This window comes from Drosophila hydei, unplaced genomic scaffold (assembly GCF_003285905.1).
Source record: "Drosophila hydei strain 15085-1641.00,03,60 unplaced genomic scaffold, DhydRS2 tig00008119-arrow-pilon, whole genome shotgun sequence".
In the NCBI taxonomy this organism is placed as follows: Eukaryota; Metazoa; Arthropoda; class Insecta; order Diptera; family Drosophilidae; genus Drosophila; species Drosophila hydei.
Genome location: NW_022045830.1, coordinates 6,837,202 through 6,856,586, shown reverse-complemented (window position 1 = coordinate 6,856,586; position 19,385 = coordinate 6,837,202). Strand labels below are relative to the sequence as shown.

The 19,385-nt window shown below is 42.6% G+C and overlaps 1 protein-coding gene and 1 long non-coding RNA gene across 2 annotated transcripts; both read left to right on the top strand.

Annotated features, from left to right (window-relative positions):
- Positions 1–3,559: 3,559 nt before the first annotated feature.
- On the top strand, positions 3,560–19,113 carry LOC111602001 (pituitary homeobox homolog Ptx1). Its single transcript, XM_023318890.2, has 4 exons — positions 3,560–4,107; positions 12,213–12,353; positions 13,257–13,510; positions 18,439–19,113. Exons 1-4 carry the CDS (start codon positions 3,582–3,584, stop codon positions 19,021–19,023), a joined length of 1,506 nt encoding a protein of 501 aa, XP_023174658.1. The 5' UTR covers positions 3,560–3,581; the 3' UTR covers positions 19,024–19,113.
- Positions 10,487–10,701, top strand: LOC111602002. The gene is made up of 2 exons (XR_003944311.1): positions 10,487–10,558; positions 10,629–10,701. It is a non-coding gene; the product is annotated as an uncharacterized LOC111602002 (long non-coding RNA).
- Positions 19,114–19,385: the final 272 nt, after the last annotated feature.

Genomic DNA, 19,385 nt, shown 5'->3' with positions numbered 1-19,385 from the left:
ACAAACAACACACAAATCTGTTGCAATCACAACAACAACAATAAAAGCAACAACAACAACAATAATAATAAACGCGCAGAGATTCTAGTATCTCATTTATCAATAAATTCCCGACAACTTCTCAAATATTCCAAAAGATTTATAGCCGACGCAACCCACGCGACATTTCGACTACGTTCAACGATCTGAGATCTAGGGAATTTTCTTGATTTTCGCGTCAGCCAATAAAGCCAATGAAATTCAAATGAAAGCAATTTGATTTATTACAAAGTGCACAACATTTGCCCCACATTCACTCAAGTGCTAAACACTAAACTAACGAACAAACTAAAGACAAAAGTTCAAACCACAATCGCAGCAGAAACCCTAGCCGAAGCATAGGATCATTTCTAGCAGTCAAATTGACGGCGCTAGCAAGTGGATTAATTTGAATTCCTTTCTACAAAACGAGAGGTGAGTTATTCTGGGATAAGTCAACCCCGAACCCATAAACCAAATATTATACTTAATGTTTAGATCTTATAAATAGATTAAAGAGATTTCATATAGAGCAAAGAGATGATGTTTATGACATTTATTGTGGGATTATTTCAATAATGTCTTTAAAAATATATCATATGATCTAGAATGAATTCCATGCAATAATTATAATTATATAATATATTTGACTAAATTACGTATGAAAACAAATTGTCGCCTTATATATATATATATTCATTAATTCTTTGAGAATTCCTAAATAGATTTGAGTTATGGAGAGATTCTATAAACAAATTGTAAATTATTGAATGCTTCGACCAATACTACTCGGAAAAAATACAATTTAAACACTGTTTATCATTCATAGAGAGGCCAGGCCTTGACTGCTTGATAAAATAACAATGCCAAAAGCTCCCGAAAATAAACTCAAGTCCTAAAGCTGGCTATAAGAGAACTTGTTGAACTAGAGCTTAGTTAGCTGCATTCTCACGCCAAGCATAAATCAACTCATAATTGTCAGACAGTGCAACCATAAACTGTCTCACATTCATGGAGCATTTATTCTGTAAGGGGGCCTGGGCTCACTAAACAAAAAAGAAGCAAAGACGCTAACTGCCATTGACGTCACTTAAACAATTAAATGCGAATTTGTGTTTTTTTTTGTTTATTTAATTTTTTTTTGGTACGGAAAAAACCGAAGTACACAAACAGAGATATTCGAAGAAGGAGCCAAATGTTGAAATTAAATTGAAATACATTTATCGAATTAAATAGAAATGACCTTGGCGAAACATAGAAATCTTGGCACCTACGGCTATAACTATTTGCTATTTGCTATTTGCTCTGCCAGCGACCGATAACAAAACCGGTGCAGAGGGCAGCCGAACTGTTGCCGCATAGAGGCTGCGACGACGAGTCGACGGTCGACAGTTCCAACAAAAAAGTGGGGAAAACAAGAGCAAAAGCTGCGGCCATAAAGTGGCATAAAATAATTTCTGGCATTCTTTGTCTTAGAAGATCATTATGTAAATAAATTCTCACTTCTGAAATAAAATGACTTGACAAAAAGTAAAATAAAACGAATATGTTCCACGAAAAGAAGAAAAGCAAACAAAAAATAATATTTATATGCATTGCGGCATATAAATATGCCACAAATGATGCCGCACGAATTGACAACAATATTTCAATGAGCAGCCCATAACAATGCCAAATGCAAAACTTTTCATCTCCAGCGACACGTCAAATAAAATAAAAAAAAAAACTGATATTAAAAAAAGCAAAAAATTAAGGTAAAAATTGCGTGCGGCCATAAATAAGCAAAACGCTGTGGCACATGGCGATATAAATCTGTTTAATGTGAAATTATGTTTATTATTGTTATTAAAACAACCGCAAGGCAATTTAATATTACAGCCGCACTAATCCACTAGGGATCAAGTGCAGATCAAGCGGCATTATCAAGTATAAATTTTCAATTTGAGGCAAAACTCAAATCGCAAATGAAATCGAAATCGAAATCGAAAGTGACAAATCAAATTGAAATTTAATAAATTTGTCCAAAAACAACAAAAATTCAGCATAATTTAAGGCAGGCGCTGACAAATAAATATGACAAATAAATATTTGATTACATTAGATGTCTCTTGAGTCTTTGGGATTTACGACTGGAAAGTTAAGAATTCTGTTTAATGTTTTATATATTTTTTTATTCTTTATTTCCCTGCTGCTGTATAATTTATTAAATTTTTTACAACTATTTAGTTCTTTCTTTCTATTTCATTTTTTCTCATTTTTTGAATGCTTTTATTTTTGTTATGATTGAGATTAGATAAGAATTTATTGCAACGCGCGCTTTGTTTGGCTTCGTTGATAGCGCACAAATGTGCCAGGCGCGATCAGAATTGAGCGAAACGCGAATCGTGAATCGTGAATCGAGTTTACTTAGGGCCAACTAGTATACCTGGAATAGTTCAGCTAATTGATTTACGGACATTTCTGGCTAGTTTTCTACTGCTGTTGCTGTCAATGTTTCTGTGGTTCTTTTTTTAAGTTTCATATTTATTTTTAGATAATTTATTAGGAGCCCCGTCCGAGTTTATTGCCCACCCGCCACGGTTGCCAAATTCAACACGGCGTCTCTGCGGCTGCAGCAACAATAAAATAAAAACACAAAGCGAAAGAAAAAAATTCACAGAAATGTAAATATTGTTACATTGATAAGCAGCAGCTTGTTATCTTTGCAAGCTCTCTGCCGCTTGCGCTCTCCGATAAGAGCGTGTAGGTGTAGGAATCTCTGTGTCTGGCTCTGCCGTCCATGTAGTGTAGCCTGCGTTGTCAACTTAAGTCGCAAACGTCTCGGCAAGCGCGGCACCCGCCACTGGCAAACCAAAACGATTTACGATTGCCCCAACGCCACACCGCATTGCCTCAGTCGGTTACAGGGCACAGCATCGAGAAAAAGGCAACGGCAACGGCAACGGCACTGGCATCGGCATCTTCAGCCTGAGATGTTGGTGTTGCTGATGTGGTATTAACCCCTTGACGTCTTTGGTGTTAAGTTGCCGTTGCCTGGTGTTTGGGTTAAGCTCACTGTTTGCCTCGATGTGATAAAAAAACAAAAAGCGCTTCGCTACAGCTGCGCAGCGATGCGCAGCGTTTGCTTTGCCAGGTAGCCGCAGCCAGAGATACAGCCCGAGATACAGATATAGATACATAAAGATAGAGCTAGAGCGAAAGTAATTGCGATAATGAATACAATTAAAATACATTGAATGCCAGCCAGCTAACACTTGTTGTTCATTATTCAACTCTTTTGTGATTGCAGCATCGCAGCGCGCTTCGCAGCCGCCGCAGAGCTCAGGAACAGCTGCAATTTGGATCTGCTTTCGCCACAGTTGGAAGATACCGGCCTCAAGACGACGACATTCTTGCAACACTTTAAGGACGTCGTCACGACGAAGTTCAACGGCAGGGATCATCATTTGCCGCCACTGCATCCCGCGCATCCAGCGCATCAGCAGTCCGCGCTGCATCATCACCATCAGCCGCACCAGGCTGTCGCCCAGAGCTTTTCCACCATTTTTCCGACATATTTAGGCATGGACCGCGCCGCTGCCGGCGGCTGTGGTGCTGCTGGTGGCGGCCTGGGTGTGGTCACCAGCTCGGCCACTGCCCTCGGTCCGGGCGGCATTGCGGGCGGCGGTGGTGGCGGTGGCATTGTCAGCGGTGCGCTCAACGGCTTGGAGGCCATGTCTGCCGAATCGACAGGCCTCTGCCTGCAGGATTTGGTGAGCGCGGGCACCGCCAACGGTGCCGGCTCGGCGGGATCGGCAGAAAGCGCCACCACCACAAGCACAGCGCTGAGCAGTGGTAGCTCCACTGTAAACGGTGGCGGCAGCAGCGCTTCTGGTGCCGAGCATCTGCACAGCCATCACAGTCTCCACGACTCCAGCTCCTCGGTCAGCATCTCACCCGCCATCTCGAGCCTGATGCCCATCAGCAGTCTCAGTCACTTGCATCACACGGCCGCCGGTCAGGATCTTGTTGGCAGCTATCCGCAGCATCCGCATCATGCCGTTGTGCCGCCGCACACACCGAAACACGAGCCGCTCGAGAAACTCAGAAGTAAGTACCGAATAGAGACGATCCCCATAATTTTGGAACAGTTTATGGGGCCAGCTGGGCAAGGCCTGGCCGCCACGTCAATTTCTTGGCCAATTTGTTCTTCAATTTATTTGGCTGAAAATTGGGGGACTAGTCATCTGCCCGCTGAGCATCTAACAAATTTACAAGTAATTAATGCGGCCATATTTCACGCAGCGTCGCAGTTATGCGGTGCGTATGCGTGATGTTTTCTTTGGCGCTTCAAATGTATATATAAATATATATGTGTATGAGCGGGTGTGTGTGTTTTGATGTGTAAATATTGCATATTGTTGGTGGCATCTTCAACAAGTGTCAACATTCACATACTCGTAATCATTGCGTATTTTTGCCACTGTCAGCCACAGCTGTCGGCATTTCAATATTCATCCGTTATGGCAATCATTCACGCTCTCAATACTTGTACTTCATCATTCATGCGATGCTCGTAAATTTCTAAACAATGTGCAAAAATTCCTGCTGGCCACTTGTCGACTCTATACAACGCAGGCAAAACCCTGCCACTGCCACTGCCACTGGCATTGCCTCGTAATTCTGTGACGACATCCACGCCTCATGCATATTCATAATCATTGTGTAATCATTAGCGCATAATCTTCATAAAAGCGTAACAAAGGCAAACGACAACAACGAAATACATGAAAAAATGGGAAATAATACAGAAGAAGAAGAGCCAAACAAATTTCACTTTTGCTGCGCATGTCACGGCTAATTGAGCACCCTTCTGGCGTAGTGCCGAAGGCAACACTGTTCCCATTTCCATTTCCCTCTTCCATTTCCCACTCCCTTTCCCAATTCCATTTGCCTGCGCTTTGATGCTGTGAAGTCAGCTCCGAGGGTCGTTCGATAGCTGGAAATTTGATATGTGCATTGCAGTCAAGTGTTTGTTGTTCCGTTTAGGCTAATTGTTATGGGAATTTGGAAGCGGAGAGACAGGCAATATGTTGCTTAGGTGAATGAATGCTTCAGATGATCTCTCAATTGTATTGAAGAAGCACGAGATTGCAATTGAGTCTTTAAATACATTAATTAATACAAGCTAAATATGTTTATTAAATTAAGAATTTAATTATTTTACTATTTTGTTTCTAATATATTAATGTGTCATCTTCCGGGATTGGTTAGCTTAATTGGTAAGGTTTTTGGCTTAACCCAAATATCCTAATTGGAAATTCAATGTATAGCATATGTTCATCAATCAATCAATCATAGATTAATGGAAATATTATCATACTCTGAATGCACACTATCAGTGGATTAATAATTTAAAAAGTATTTAAAACCATAATCTCATTACTCGGAACATTATATAGATCCCTATAAAATGTAGCTAATTATTCCATAATTGTCTTAAATAATTCAGACTAAAAACTTTTGTAGCCGTAGACATAATTTGCGAGCTATTCCATTTGTTTGATCCAAAGCTACCTCAGAAAGTTTTTCCCTTTTCGGAATGATATCTATGAATGCAACGAATTTGTTTAAGCATCGCATAAGTATTTGTCTGACTTAGCTGAGAGATTTGTTAGCTGTCCCCCTTGAACCTATGCCCTAAGCACCTGCTCTGCCGGGTTAACAGCCTCGCCAACTTTGCACTCTGCAACGAACCAGTGAAGTGGGCGGTACGGCTGGCGGTTGGTATTGTGGTCGCAGCTGCCTGGCCATTTATTTGCGTGCCAAAACAATTTAACACAAAAATGTGCGCATTTAAAATATGCACGAGTGCAGTTATCCTTTGACATGCACACCAGGACACACACAGACGGGGACACACAGACAGCTGGAGCTGCAGGTGCGGACGATGTTGGCAACAAATTTCCGTCTGTTGCTATTGTTGTTGTCGTTATTGTTTACGCTCTTGTTTAAATAATGGTCGGACAACGTGCCCGCTGCTTGGACTGTTGCACATTGCAATTGCCATTGGATTTTCAATTATTGGCCAATTTAATGGTTAGCTCTGCTAGCCGTATCTCCGGTCTCCCCAAACAGCATCCAACCACCTACACAGACATTTTTTTGAAACTTAAGTTCTATTTGCGCAAGTATTTATTTGTGTGTGGAAGCGCTTGTGTTTTGTTGTTTTGTTTTTTATTGTTGCACTTTTTTATGAGCCACACACAAATACACAGTCAGTGGCAGCTTTTGAATTCGTTTTTAGTTGCTTGTTTTTCTATATATTTTTAAAAATTATTTTATGGCTTCTGTGCGTGTTTTTATTTGAAATTTTGCGCTCAAAGGATTTCAAGTTCACGTACAGTAATTTCTACCCCAAGTTTTATACACTTTTATTGTTGTATATGTATGCGAGATGCAGCGTGTAAAACAATAAAAAGTTAATGCTTTTTAATACCCCGGACTACAACTCTTTAATGTCTCTGCTGAACGACTGGCAGCTGGCCATGTTTGTCTAGCGAGCTGAATTATGTTGTCAACAGCTGCCAGCTCTACTGCTCAAGAGCTTTCTCTCTCTCTCTCTCTATCTACTAACTATATACGATTGTGCTCATTTTATATAAAATGAAGCCTGAATCGACCCATTATCCTGCGACCTTGCATCTCTCTCTCGCTCTCTCTCTCTCTGACAACATCAATTAGACACTTATCTGGTCACAAATATCACAAAAAAATTAAATGAGTTCTTTTTATTTGACCAGAGCAAAGACAAAGACTAACAAAAACCTCGAAAGCACACAACAAACCAAAATCAGAGCAGTTTACATTTTGGCTGCTAGGCAAATAATACAACATCATGCTACACCTTTGTTGTTGTTTTTGTCTTTTTGTTTATTGTTTATTATTACGAGTCCGAGTCCGAGTCCTTTGCCTGTTTGCCAAGTTGTTACAGAAACAGATACACACATAGATATGGTAGAGCTATTTGCCTACGACAATGTTTGCCGTTTGCAGCCCTTGATAAAATATGAAATTGCCGGCTGTATCTAAGTGTAGCTCTGGCTATATTTGTATCTGTATCTGTATCTTTAAATATGTGGCTCAGAGTGCGAGAATTTTCTGCTCGACTTTTCTGATGAAATCTTGTTATCTAATGGGCCTGCTGTTCATATAGACATGCTTACATACATTAATGTCCGCACTTACATCTGTGCAGCATTCACTTAAGTCTGTGTTGTTGTTGTACTGGTTGTTTATTTGGCCAGTGCCTGGCATAAAGTGTTAATGGCACGTGCAGCTCGAGAGTCGGTGTTGAGCCTATAAATATAACGAACATGTTAAGAAAGCTGTCTCAGAATTTACTTTAGGCCTTGATAAATTTCAGCTGAAATATTTGGAAAAGTCTTTAAAGAGAAAGTAAGCTAAAGAGCAGATTGAGATATATGCTGCTCAGACGATATATTAGCTGCGCAAAGATGCAACTGTAAATAAAAGTGATGGATTGAAAGAGAATGCTATCAGAATATAAGATACGTCTTAAAATATAGCTCAAAATTATCTTAAAGAAGATAAGATACATCTATAAATAAAGATCAAAAATGTCTATCAAAAATACATAATATAAGGCTTAAATTCATAGTAATTTTAAAAAATACATCTAAGCACGGCATTCGTAGCACCTATAAAGTTCAAGGCTTCATTTCCTAATGGAGCTAAGCTGTAGCGTCTGCGAGTGCGACAGAGCGCATATGCGGCAGGGCTCAGATACAGATACACAACTTCAGGGTGCTCAAGGATGTGCGGCCTGTTAGCTGCTTTAAATTCAACGTGTGGCATGTGGCATGTGGGATGTGGCATGTCTCAAAATTTCTTTATGAATATAAATACGTTTTATCGATTTTTTTGCTCGCCAGCCATTTTGTAATTTGTATCTTTAAGGATGCTGGCGCTTTAAGCAATTTTCATCATCAGTGCATTTTCTCGGGCAAATCTCTGGAAAATTGCGCACATATGTCAGAGTACTCAATTGCCAAGGCAAAAACAAAGATCGCTGGGCAATTGCCAAGCAAACACCCCATAAATTGTGAACGACCGCACCAATGATAATCACCCATTGGTGACGCCCACTTCTAGTTTTTGCACCATCTCCAGCTGAAGTGCTGCGAGTTGTACGGACAACGCAAAAACTGCCCATATATCAATCCTGGCGCACAGACGTAGACATGTGGCTGCTCTGTCTGCCTCGCTCTGTCTTACTCTCTCTCTTTCTCTTACACTCTCTCTCTCTCTCTCTGTCAGATGGCACTGATTTCGTTTATATAAATTATAATGTCATTATGGCAACCAAGCAACTCCCTCACTTTGCACTGCCCCTGCCCCCTGTCTTGTATCTCCGGCGATAGCCACAACTCGACCACGACCGCAATTACGACGTTGCTCACTGGAAAACTTCGCTGTGAAAGTTTGGGTTACGATTACGGGTTCTATTTGCTACTCCACAGCCGCCTCTTTCTCATTATCCGTATCGTGCAATTTCGTAAAAATGTCGCATTAGAGATTATCTGAGGCAACAAACTTGCCCGAACTGTCCAGGCGCTGCCCAGAGTTCTGGCCGGGCAAACGGACGGGCCGGCAAACGAACAGATGGGCAAATGACCCAACGGCATCAACTGGAGCCAAAATTTGAGCTGACAGTCGAGAAAATTACGGAAAAAGGCATTGCAGTGGAAAACTACAACGGAACTCGAAGCCAACTGAGCGGGCCAAAGCATAGTGAAGCAGAGCAACGACAGTTGCTATTGGGGTCTGCATGTCTTATCCTTATCTGCAGGACGTCGGCTAATGAGCTCGCCCGACTGCCTGACTAGCTGACTGGCTTGCTTGGCTGGCATGTCTGGCCGGGATTCGCTGTGCTCGGACTTTGGGGCCATGTCAATGTTATTGCAGTGATTTTTATGTGTGTGCGCGCTCGTGGCCCAGCCAAGCTCATTATATGGCCATAACGTATGTCCTTCCTGTCGCACACGTACGGCCATTGTCATTGTCTGGCTTGCACAAAAGCAACTATAAAGGATTAACTTTGTGAATTGTTGTGATACACCCGGGCTTGGCTTCAGTGTCATATAAAAATTAAGTTTTCCCCTCGAACTTAATTTTTACAGCATTTTCGGCTAATTTCGAAGAGGGTTTTCATATTTCGATCTCTGTGGCATCTCGGCACACAGACAATATGAGCATATGGCCCACAAAACCTTCGCATATTAACACTTTCGGTTTGGCCAGAGCAAATGTAGCGTGAAATTGGAAAAATATATATTTATTTATGTATACCACATATATATGTGTATAATATATTTATGTGGCGAGCAACCGCAGCGTTTAACCCTTTTCTAACCTCCCCGCAGCCGAGTGGTTTAATTTTGGGAGAACAATGAAAGCAACTAACTTGTCAAAAGAGCAGCAGCAGCAGCAGCCAACAGTAGAAAAAGGGCTAACATTCTGACCAAAGGATTCCAATTCCGATTACTGCTTAAAGCTGTATCCGTGTCTGCTATAAATGCACGTGTGTGTGTATGTGTGTGTTTGCTTGCGCATCCCAATTCAACTGTCACATTAATCGTTTGTTTTTGGTCACAAAATGCTACAAGTAAACGTTGGCATTTTTCTTCCTCTTCTTTTTTAGTTTTGTTGGGTTGTGCTTCGTGTCAAAGGACGCGCTCTCGGGGCGTACGTTTTGTCCAGCTTCCCATATAGAAATGTCTACAGCCAGGCCCTGGCCAGGGCTGGTTGCCTTTTGTGTGCACAATTGTTTGTTTGTTTTGGTCTTGGGCTCGGTCCTCCGCAGCCAGCGCCTGGGTTTTGACAGAGCTCGGGCAGGATAATTTATAGCTGCCTGGCTCTGGCGACGGCTGCCTTGCCGTGTCGTGTGTCAAAGTTTTTGTGGAAATGGGTGTGTGGAAAATGTTTATGAATGAATGCGACAAATGGGCAAATGTGCAGGATATAAAAATCAAAATCATTGCTTAGGCAAACATTTATTTCTCATTTTTCTGCATGATCATATTTGCTGCATGATTAATAGTTGCGCCCTCAGCTAGGGGTGGGTATTGACTTTTGCATTGTTATTATTTTTTGGGTTTGGCTCAGCAATTCGCTCATTCGTTTGTTTAAACGCCTCTGCAAAATGGCTGACACTAATAATACGGCTAAAGACACTGACGCTAAGGCTGACACTTGTTGTCACAGCGCACCGTTGACATGGCTAAAATGTTCGGGCAACGCCCACCAGACACTTGCTTGGCTATTCGTATTGACACTTGCCACTCACACATGTCGCGAACCTTGAAAAACAGTGTAAAACTCGCGCAACAACTGCGCCAACAAAATGTCAACGCCAACTGACAGACGACAACTATTTCCATTTGAGATGAAAAGACAGAATATAAAAAATCTGAATTCAAATTAGTCAGAAAATTGGGAAAATTTGTACGAAATATTTAAACAAATAAAAATCGCTGCGGTACGTGCTTTTCTCTGCGTTTTTTAGAGCGCATCGTTAAGAAAATATTTTTATATTTCCCATCCGACAGAGATGTGGACTACGGACTAGAGCGGGAGGCTACAGTTTAAGCGGATGGCACAGATGACGTTCGCGACCCATTTGACGGCACATGCTCAGGTTGAAATCGGGCACAACACGAACAAGAACCAGAACAAGAAGAAGAAGAACACAACAGCGGCGGGGGCTATTAAGCATCATTTTGGTATTTAAGGGGCGATCGGATCATTAAAAAACTTGCTACGACTGCACATAATACAGTCATTGAGTAATCAGGAAATATATTTGTAGTTCCAAAATATATAAATATTCCACACGGATTTTGTGTATTTAGCTATCTGTGAACTTGAGACTGAATAGAACTTTGAAACCAGCCTTAAAATATAATTGACATGCAAATATTTCAATTAGTTTATGTTGTTCAAGTCTTCAATATGTGAGCTCCTTAACCAAATCATAAGAAACTAATTTTGCAGACCTGGAGTTGGAGGTATTTCATATGCAGACAAGGATAAATTTGCCTATCATAAATGGAAGTAGAGATTTTGAAGTTGAAATGGGGTTGCCACTAGTCTAACATCGGGAGATATTATTTTCTACATTTTGTTAGATTCCCTTTTAATATTGTCATAATAATAACTGCTTATCACTGCATGCACGCTTGGGAATATAGTTAAAGCTCCAACTATGATTTGCTAAAAATATAAATTAATAATTAAAACACATGAATGTATGCCATATAATGTGCTATTGTTAACAGCATAAATTCAAGAAAATACCAAGTAATTAATTGAGCTGCGCACACTTGCTGAGCTGAGGGCAGAGTTCGGCTGCAGGAGCCGGAACATTAATGTTACCCCAAGTGCCCCTCGAGTTTCACACCAGCAACGAGCTAATTGTTTCACAAAAATGTCGCAGCGGGTGTTTGCAGCCAGCCGGGCAGGCACTTTAAAAACCACATAAAACTGACAACATGTGAAAAGGCCATAAATTATGCAACGAACTGAGCCGAACCGAACTGAACTAAAGGAAGTCCATAAGATTTAGTTGCGATGGCCAGGAAGTCGGGACCTCTGCCATATGGGCACACACCTCAAGGTGCGCAGACCCCAAAAACCGAATATCAATTGTCTGGCTATAAATCTGTATTGGGGAAAATGTCAAAGGCTGACTAATTAATAGGAAATTCGGCGTGACTAACTGCAATAATTACAGCAATTATTATAGGATAGCCGAGAGCACGGCTCATTTGAGTTCGATTTATGGCGCAAGACTCGTCAGAATATTTTTATCCCTTTCTTATGTATACCTATAAAGAGAAAGCAGCCTTAAGATTTCATAATGTTCGCTCCTTTGCTCAATTAACGCACAAAGTCCTGGCTCTCAGCTGAGAAGACCAGACACTCGTGTACTTAATCGAGCTAACCAAAAGCCCATTTAAAACTGTTCCACTGGCGGGCGAGCCATAAATCCTTTTATTATCCGCCATTTTTATGGGCCTTTAAGGAGGCGCATCTTGTGCGAAGCACTATTCCCTTTAATACCTTTAACACATTATGTTAAAACATTAATTTTTTGTATATTTCTGTGCCCTTTGCTGGTTTATTCTTTTCAGTTTGGGCCGAAACCGGTGATTTTCGTGATAGTCATAGCTCCATGACCGCCGTAGCAAATAGTTTGGATAGCACACATTTAAATAACTTTCAAACTTCATCATCGTCAACCCTAACGAATCGGAGTCGGGATCGCAAAGACGGTAAGTAGACCTAATATCACTAATCTTCCAATCTCAAGTCAAATTTTTGGACTTAAGTTAGGATTGGATTCGCATATTAAAATGAGCAATTGAAAGAAAGATTAATCAGATTATTAAATTTAATACAATTTGTTTATAAAAGAACCACTAATATTAATTTTTTTTAAATATCGCGAACACTAATCGTATGATGTTCGGTCGAACTAACCGTGGAACTGTGGCACTGCGCCGAGTGACTGGTTATTGATTTTATACGTGCGAGTGTTAATCGATAAGAAACATAATTTATAATAATTTTCGAAAGCATGGCCAATGGGTGGCACGTTATAATTGTGATGGGGTTGGGGTGGGGGGTATGGGAGGGGAGCTGGTAGGGTTGATGTGATTCTTGGCCTTTGTCGGCGAAAATTTACTCACTCGCGTCCGTTTAGTTTTCGATTAGAGTGCATTGATTTGCGACATGATGACGACGTTGTCGAGCCACCGAAACTGATATTTCATATGACCAGTCATTTAGTTTATTTGATTAAGTTTCGGTGCTCGGCAGCGACAACAACAGCGACAATAGCGACAACAAAGGGCGAGCACACCGCCATGATCGATGACACGCTCGGAACACACATTAACGGGTTGTAAATCTGGTAGCAGCCAAAAACTAGGCTAGCTTTGTCGGCGGCCCTCGTTTGAAGTGTTCGGCGCATGGTGCGGAAGTGGGAGTGGGAGTGGGAGTAGCATTGCGAGTTGCTGTGGGCTGTGGAGTTGGGGTTGGCTTGATTGGGGTCTTGGCGTCACTTAAAGGTTGCATGGCAATTAGTAACGCCAGCGAATGCTGCCTACTTATGAAGCGAGTCATATAGAAACGACGACCATTTTTAATGCTCTGCGTAATTATTTTGCTTACAGGCAATCGCAGCGTCAATGAGACCACAATTAAAACGGAGAACATATCAAACTCTGGACACGATGAGCCGATGACAACCAGCGCCGATGAGCCAAAGAACGATAAGAAGAACAAGCGCCAGCGACGACAGCGCACACATTTCACCTCGCAGCAGCTGCAGGAGCTGGAACATACGTTCAGCCGTAACCGCTATCCGGATATGTCGACGCGCGAGGAGATTGCCATGTGGACCAATCTAACCGAGGCCAGAGTTCGGGTGAGTAATTCAATTCCCATTTCATATTAATTGCACAATCAAAGCCGCAAACTGTAAACAACAACTGTGTGTCTGCCTCTGTGTGTGTGTGTGTGTGTGTGTGTATGTATTGTGCAATTATGCGGCAATTACTGCGGCGGCAACGGCGACTGAGCTAAAATGACCGCAATGCAACCGCAGCACGTAGCTGCCACCAATACAAATGCAAACAGCAGCAGCACAAACAAAATGCAAGCGTCAACTCGTAAATATGTTCCTGCCCCAACACACACACTCACAAACACACGCACACACACACACACACAGACACAAATTCTCCCTCTCTTACAAAATTGCCGTTTGAATTCGCGCGGCTTAAACGCTCACTGGCCAAAAAAGCCGTCGCCATTTTGCGCTCTGTTGCAGCAGTAAATTTATGTTGCATCCACAGTTTTGGGCTTAGCCAATGCAGTGGCAGTGGCAGTGGCAGTGGCCGTGGCGCAAAGTTGCCATAAATTGCCGCCTCGATTGCGGCTAAAACTTTGCTGCAGTTTGCAGCAGCAGTCGAAGCGGGACAACATTTTTATGGCCCTCTATGTAAACTGGGCCGAGAACGCGCGGCTTATCAAAATGCCACCGCAGCTGTTTGAACATACCACGCCAATAGCCCAACAGCTATTGACAGCCTCAAGCATTTGTATGACCAAAGCAACTCAAGATAGCCACCGAGGCAGCCAGAGGAGTTGATTCTACAAAACAACGCACGCACAACAGTTGTAATTGTTTGTAAACGATAGTTGGTAAACAATTGGAGGAGTTGTATGCGCATAAGTGGCGCCAAGCGGCAAATATGTGTGGCAAATATATATATATGTATAGCCGACCGATAACTATAATATCTATATAGATATCTGTGCGCCGTGCCAGTCTGTCAGTTAGTCAGTCAGTCAAGACAGCGACACGACAGAGATACACTTTAGATATGATTATGGGGACAGCGCCTCGACTTGCCCGAATTGATCGATCGCGCTGATGATGATCATCGGCAGTATTGATGAGCATTGGCGACACAAGTTCGACATTAATGGGCAACGTTTCATATATGTGTAAATGCAATTAGCTGACATATATAAAACACATCTGGCAGCTACAAAATTTTGTATAAGAACCATTGACAAATTGCTGGCACCAATAGAAAAAATCATATTTCATGGTTTTTCTATGCAAATTTCTGTTACTGGGCATATGTCTAAAATTTCGTCTAACATAACACTTGAGAGAGGGGCTACTATAAAGAAATTAGCTGCGGCACGGAAACAAGTGTCTGACATCAAGAAGGGATGCCCTGCCTGGCTGTAGTCGGGAAATTATGTCAATCTAAACATGTGTTGCGCTCAATGCATAAAATATTGATACAGTTTGTTTTATGGTCCATTATATGATGACAAAAGGTTTGCTGCTGCTGCCGTTGACGAGGGGCTGGGGGTAGCTGCAACCCTCCCAGCAGCCAACAGCCAACAGCTAACATCCAACACCCCAACCACGCGATAAAATGCAAAACAATGCGAGGCAATTTGTCAGCAGCTTTGGATGAGTTTTTGTGCGGCAGCTAGGCAGCGAGGCAGCGAGGGTTGTTTAATGAATTAGAAACCGCATGAGAATTAATTATCATGATCGTGCTGTCTCTGTCCAGGCAGGAGCACGAGAGGCTTGGTGGGGGGTTGGTAAAAGGCAAAATAACATTTGACTGCAATAATAGCGTAGGCAATAAAATTTATCAAATATACAAAAGGATTACAGCTCGCTCGACGCGCGTATACACCTCTATACATATATATATAAATCTGGGTGGGTTTAAAATTGTCAAAAAAAAAGAAAAGGAGAAAAGTGGAAAAGAGCAGTCTCGTCTGTGCAAACAAAGCAGTCGCAGTAGCTGAGCTGGGCAGGAAATGTGGCTGCTTCTTGGACGGACATCCCTGATAGCTACTAATCTGAGGATTTACATGCGCCAGCAATTATGGCAATATGTTCGCTTGTCTGCTGGCTGAGTTTTTCTATTTTTTAAAGCATTACTGCGATACAAATGCATTTCATTCAATTAACAGTCGCAACAGACTCGTAAAAACATTTGTTGAGCATTCAATGGGGCAGAGCAGGAAAATTGCAATTGAAATCGTAGCACAGCTCGAACAGCTCCTTTTTTATGGTCAGGTGCTGGCAATGGCCTGGAAACAAACAAACATTTACCTGTCTATAGAAAAGCCATTGCAGTGGCGGCATAAAAAGAAATGGCCATAAAGGTGCCACAATATGGGCAGCTAAGAGTCCGAATGGGAGCAAAGGAAAATTAAGTTTTCGATGGAAAATAATTGATCGTGGAACAACTTGTTAAGCAAAGCAAAGATTTCATCAGCTTGAATGAAAAATGATATGGGAAAAGCCAAAATTTGATTTCGAATTCCACTTCAAGGCAAGTCAACAGCAGGCTGTAAAAAAAGATCTAGAAAATGCCCAATTAGTTAAGTCTAAAAGAAACTTATAATCCGATGCTCTTTACACTTGAAGTATGTTTAGGCTGCAGGCTTAATATGCTTTCAAAATTCAACAGAATATCTTGATAAAGTTGTTAACTCTTTATTAATATTTATACATCACATATATAAATTTATCTTTATTTTATTTTATCTAGAAAGTTTCTTGACAATTATCTTATGAGTGGCTTGCTCTCATAAGCAAGCAATCAACTGCGTTACGCCTTTTCAGTCTCGTAATGCTTATCAATATTGTTAGCAATCAAAATTTTCACTTCAATTTCAATTTCATGCTGTCCAAGCGCAGCCCGTTGGTGTGAGGGGCCACTTTGACGACAATGGCAGAGGCAACAGCAACGGAAGCACCAACAACAAGAATTAAGCAAATAAAAAACGTATTTAGCTGCAATTTGTGGCCATCAATCAAAATGGCAGCTCTTCACTCAAAGAAAAGACCCCTAGTTAAAAAAAAGGCGACCTCAGTTCCATAACTTTTGCCACATGGTCACATTGGCTGTGCGAGTGTACCAAAAAAACTGTCTACTTTTTGTTTTTTAACAACTTTACCTGATGAAGCGCAGCATAAAACATAGGCGAGATGCTGAAAGGGTAGGGGAGCGTAGCGGTAGGAGGTGTCATCAAAACCAATTAGGATTTTCTGCTTGAGTCAGCGGGTGCTGGATGCTGGCTGAAGTGTCTGCCCGTTGAGTGGAAAATTGCGCTGCTTTTTCACACACACACACACACACACACACACATAGCTATATATATTTTTTTTGTTACTTTTTTTCGTCGTCTCTCTCTATGCAGCCACATCAATTTGCCATCATGCAAACGTTAGCATTTTTTTACTTTTTGGCCCAAACTTCAACAACTTGCTAAATGATACGTGAAAATGACAGTTGACGAGATCGATGACGTTAGTTTTGCCATCATCATGATGCTGATGCTTGTGTCGATGATGCTGATGATGATGAGGCTGCAGCGACTGAGCAATGTACCTTGACAAATTGACACATTGCTATGGGGCTTATTGAAATTGGCCCGGCTGTGATTTATGCCTCGGCCAAAGGCTGCATGCAACTAGAAGCTGCGTTTCTCACGCTGCCAAACTTTTTAGTTACAGCTCTATTTGGCAGCCCGTACTTGGCCGTGGCTCATGCGTTTTCAATTAACTAGCGCAACTAATTCGATTAGAGCAATTGCCGAGCGAATAAATGCGTATTAAATTGGCTCGTGGCAAACTTTTTGTTCCCACAAAACAAACAACAAACGTTTCATGCGCCATGCGGCATGCCACGCTGCATGCTGCCATCGTTTAGGCCCAGTTTTTGCATACGAGCTGCGCGTGGCCACAGTTAGTTACGCAATCGGCAGGCCATAAATTTGCAACCCCGTTGATTTAAGTACAAATGTGGCAAGGCGGCAACAAGCGGCAAATGCTGCAGCAGGTTTAATTACCTGAACCATTGCAATTGCAATTGCAATTGCCAGTGGCTGGCTGCCTGGCTGGTGGGAAAACTTAAAGCGCAATTATTTAGCCTGGCCAAGCGACTCTTTAAGTAAGCCAAAAAGAAATGAAGACAAAACTAGAAATCTCATCAGAAATGCTGGCAACGTCTGCACAGCGTGCTATGTGCCTTTGTCATTTGCCATATCCGTATCTGTATCTCTGTATATATGTTTCTATATATATATATTTGTATCTGTATCTGCAGCTGAGTATCTGTGTGCGCTGCGCAAACTTCAGCAATAAATTACAAAGTTGCCATTTTGTTTTTTATCTACTTGCTTTTCGCTTTTGTTTCTTCTTTTTTTTTGTTTTTGCTTTGTGTACTTTTTGCTTGCAAAATAATTTTGATTTATTTTTCGTGCCCCTCGCGCCCCACAGCCGACACACAACCCCCGGCACAACTCGAATGCTGTATACTGCTTCTTTTTTGTTGGGGGTGGCACGGCGAGTTTATTTATATAAAGCTCTCCATTAAAAAGGAAAGGCAACACAAAGACAGGCACAGGCACAAACACACACACCCACACACACAGCAGACGAACACCAGCTCACAGAATGGCAGCAGTATTTATGTATATTTGTATTTATAATTACTGCACATGCGTATTACGCAGCGCCCTTTACGTGATGGGGGGATGGGAATGGGAGCTGATTTCGGCGGGGGCTGCATTTTGGGGGAGTTTTCCGCACACACAGTCGCACACACTCAGCATACAGACGGATACATAAATTTTCAAGTTGGCGGCAATGTTATAAATTATGCGGCACGAAGGCGCAATAAAAGAAAATGGCTGCCGTTGCCAGTGGCACAAGCTTTTAAAACTTTAACCAACTTGCTAACAAAGTGCGACACGTCTGTCTCTGAACTGAGCTCATTGTATGCTTTGCTTTGCTTTCCATTGCAGGTGTGGTTCAAGAACCGACGGGCCAAGTGGCGCAAGCGCGAGCGGAATGCAATGAATGCGGCTGTGGCAGCAGCAGACTTCAAGTCGGGCTTTGGCACACAGTTCATGCAGCCGTTTGCCGATGATTCGCTATATACATCATATCCGTATAACAACTGGACCAAGGTGCCGTCGCCACTGGGCACAAAGCCATTCCCCTGGCCGGTCAATCCACTCGGCTCGATGGTGACCAGCAATCATCACCAGAACTCGGTCAACTGCTTCAATACGGGCGCCAGCGGCGTGGCTGTGAGCATGAACAATTCCATGCTACCCGGCACAATGGGCTCCACGCTGACCAACACGAATGTGGGCGTGGGCGCTGCACCCTGTCCGTATACAACACCCGCCAATCCGTACATGTATCGCGCCGCCGCCGAGCCCTGCATGAGCAGCAGCATGTCCTCGAGCATTGCCACATTGCGGCTGAAGGCGAAGCAGCACGCCACCGGCTTCAGCAGCCCCTACTCGGCGCCATCGCCAGTATCGCGCTCCAACTCCGCCGGCCTGTCCGCCTGCCAGTATGGCGTGACCGATGTTGTCTGAGAAAACGCACTCGGTGCTCTGCTTAATCAGCATCAGCACCACTTGCAGCACTTCTCCGGCCAGCACAATGGCAATGCCATGCAGCAGCATTTGTCCAACCACAACAACAACAACAACAACCATATGTTGCACGGTCACAATAGCAACAACAACAACCTGCTGCTGGATCACAGCGACTTGGGCCTGGGCGGAGGAGGCGGCGGCGGCGGCGCCGATGACGGGGGCACAGTGACCCACAACGAGGACAACAACAAATCGCCATTGGGCGCCAACGGGCTAATGTCAGCGGCCGCCAATGCCGGTGGCGCCTCAAGCGGCAACGACAACGGCGACGATGTGGACGAGGATGTCATTGATTGAGC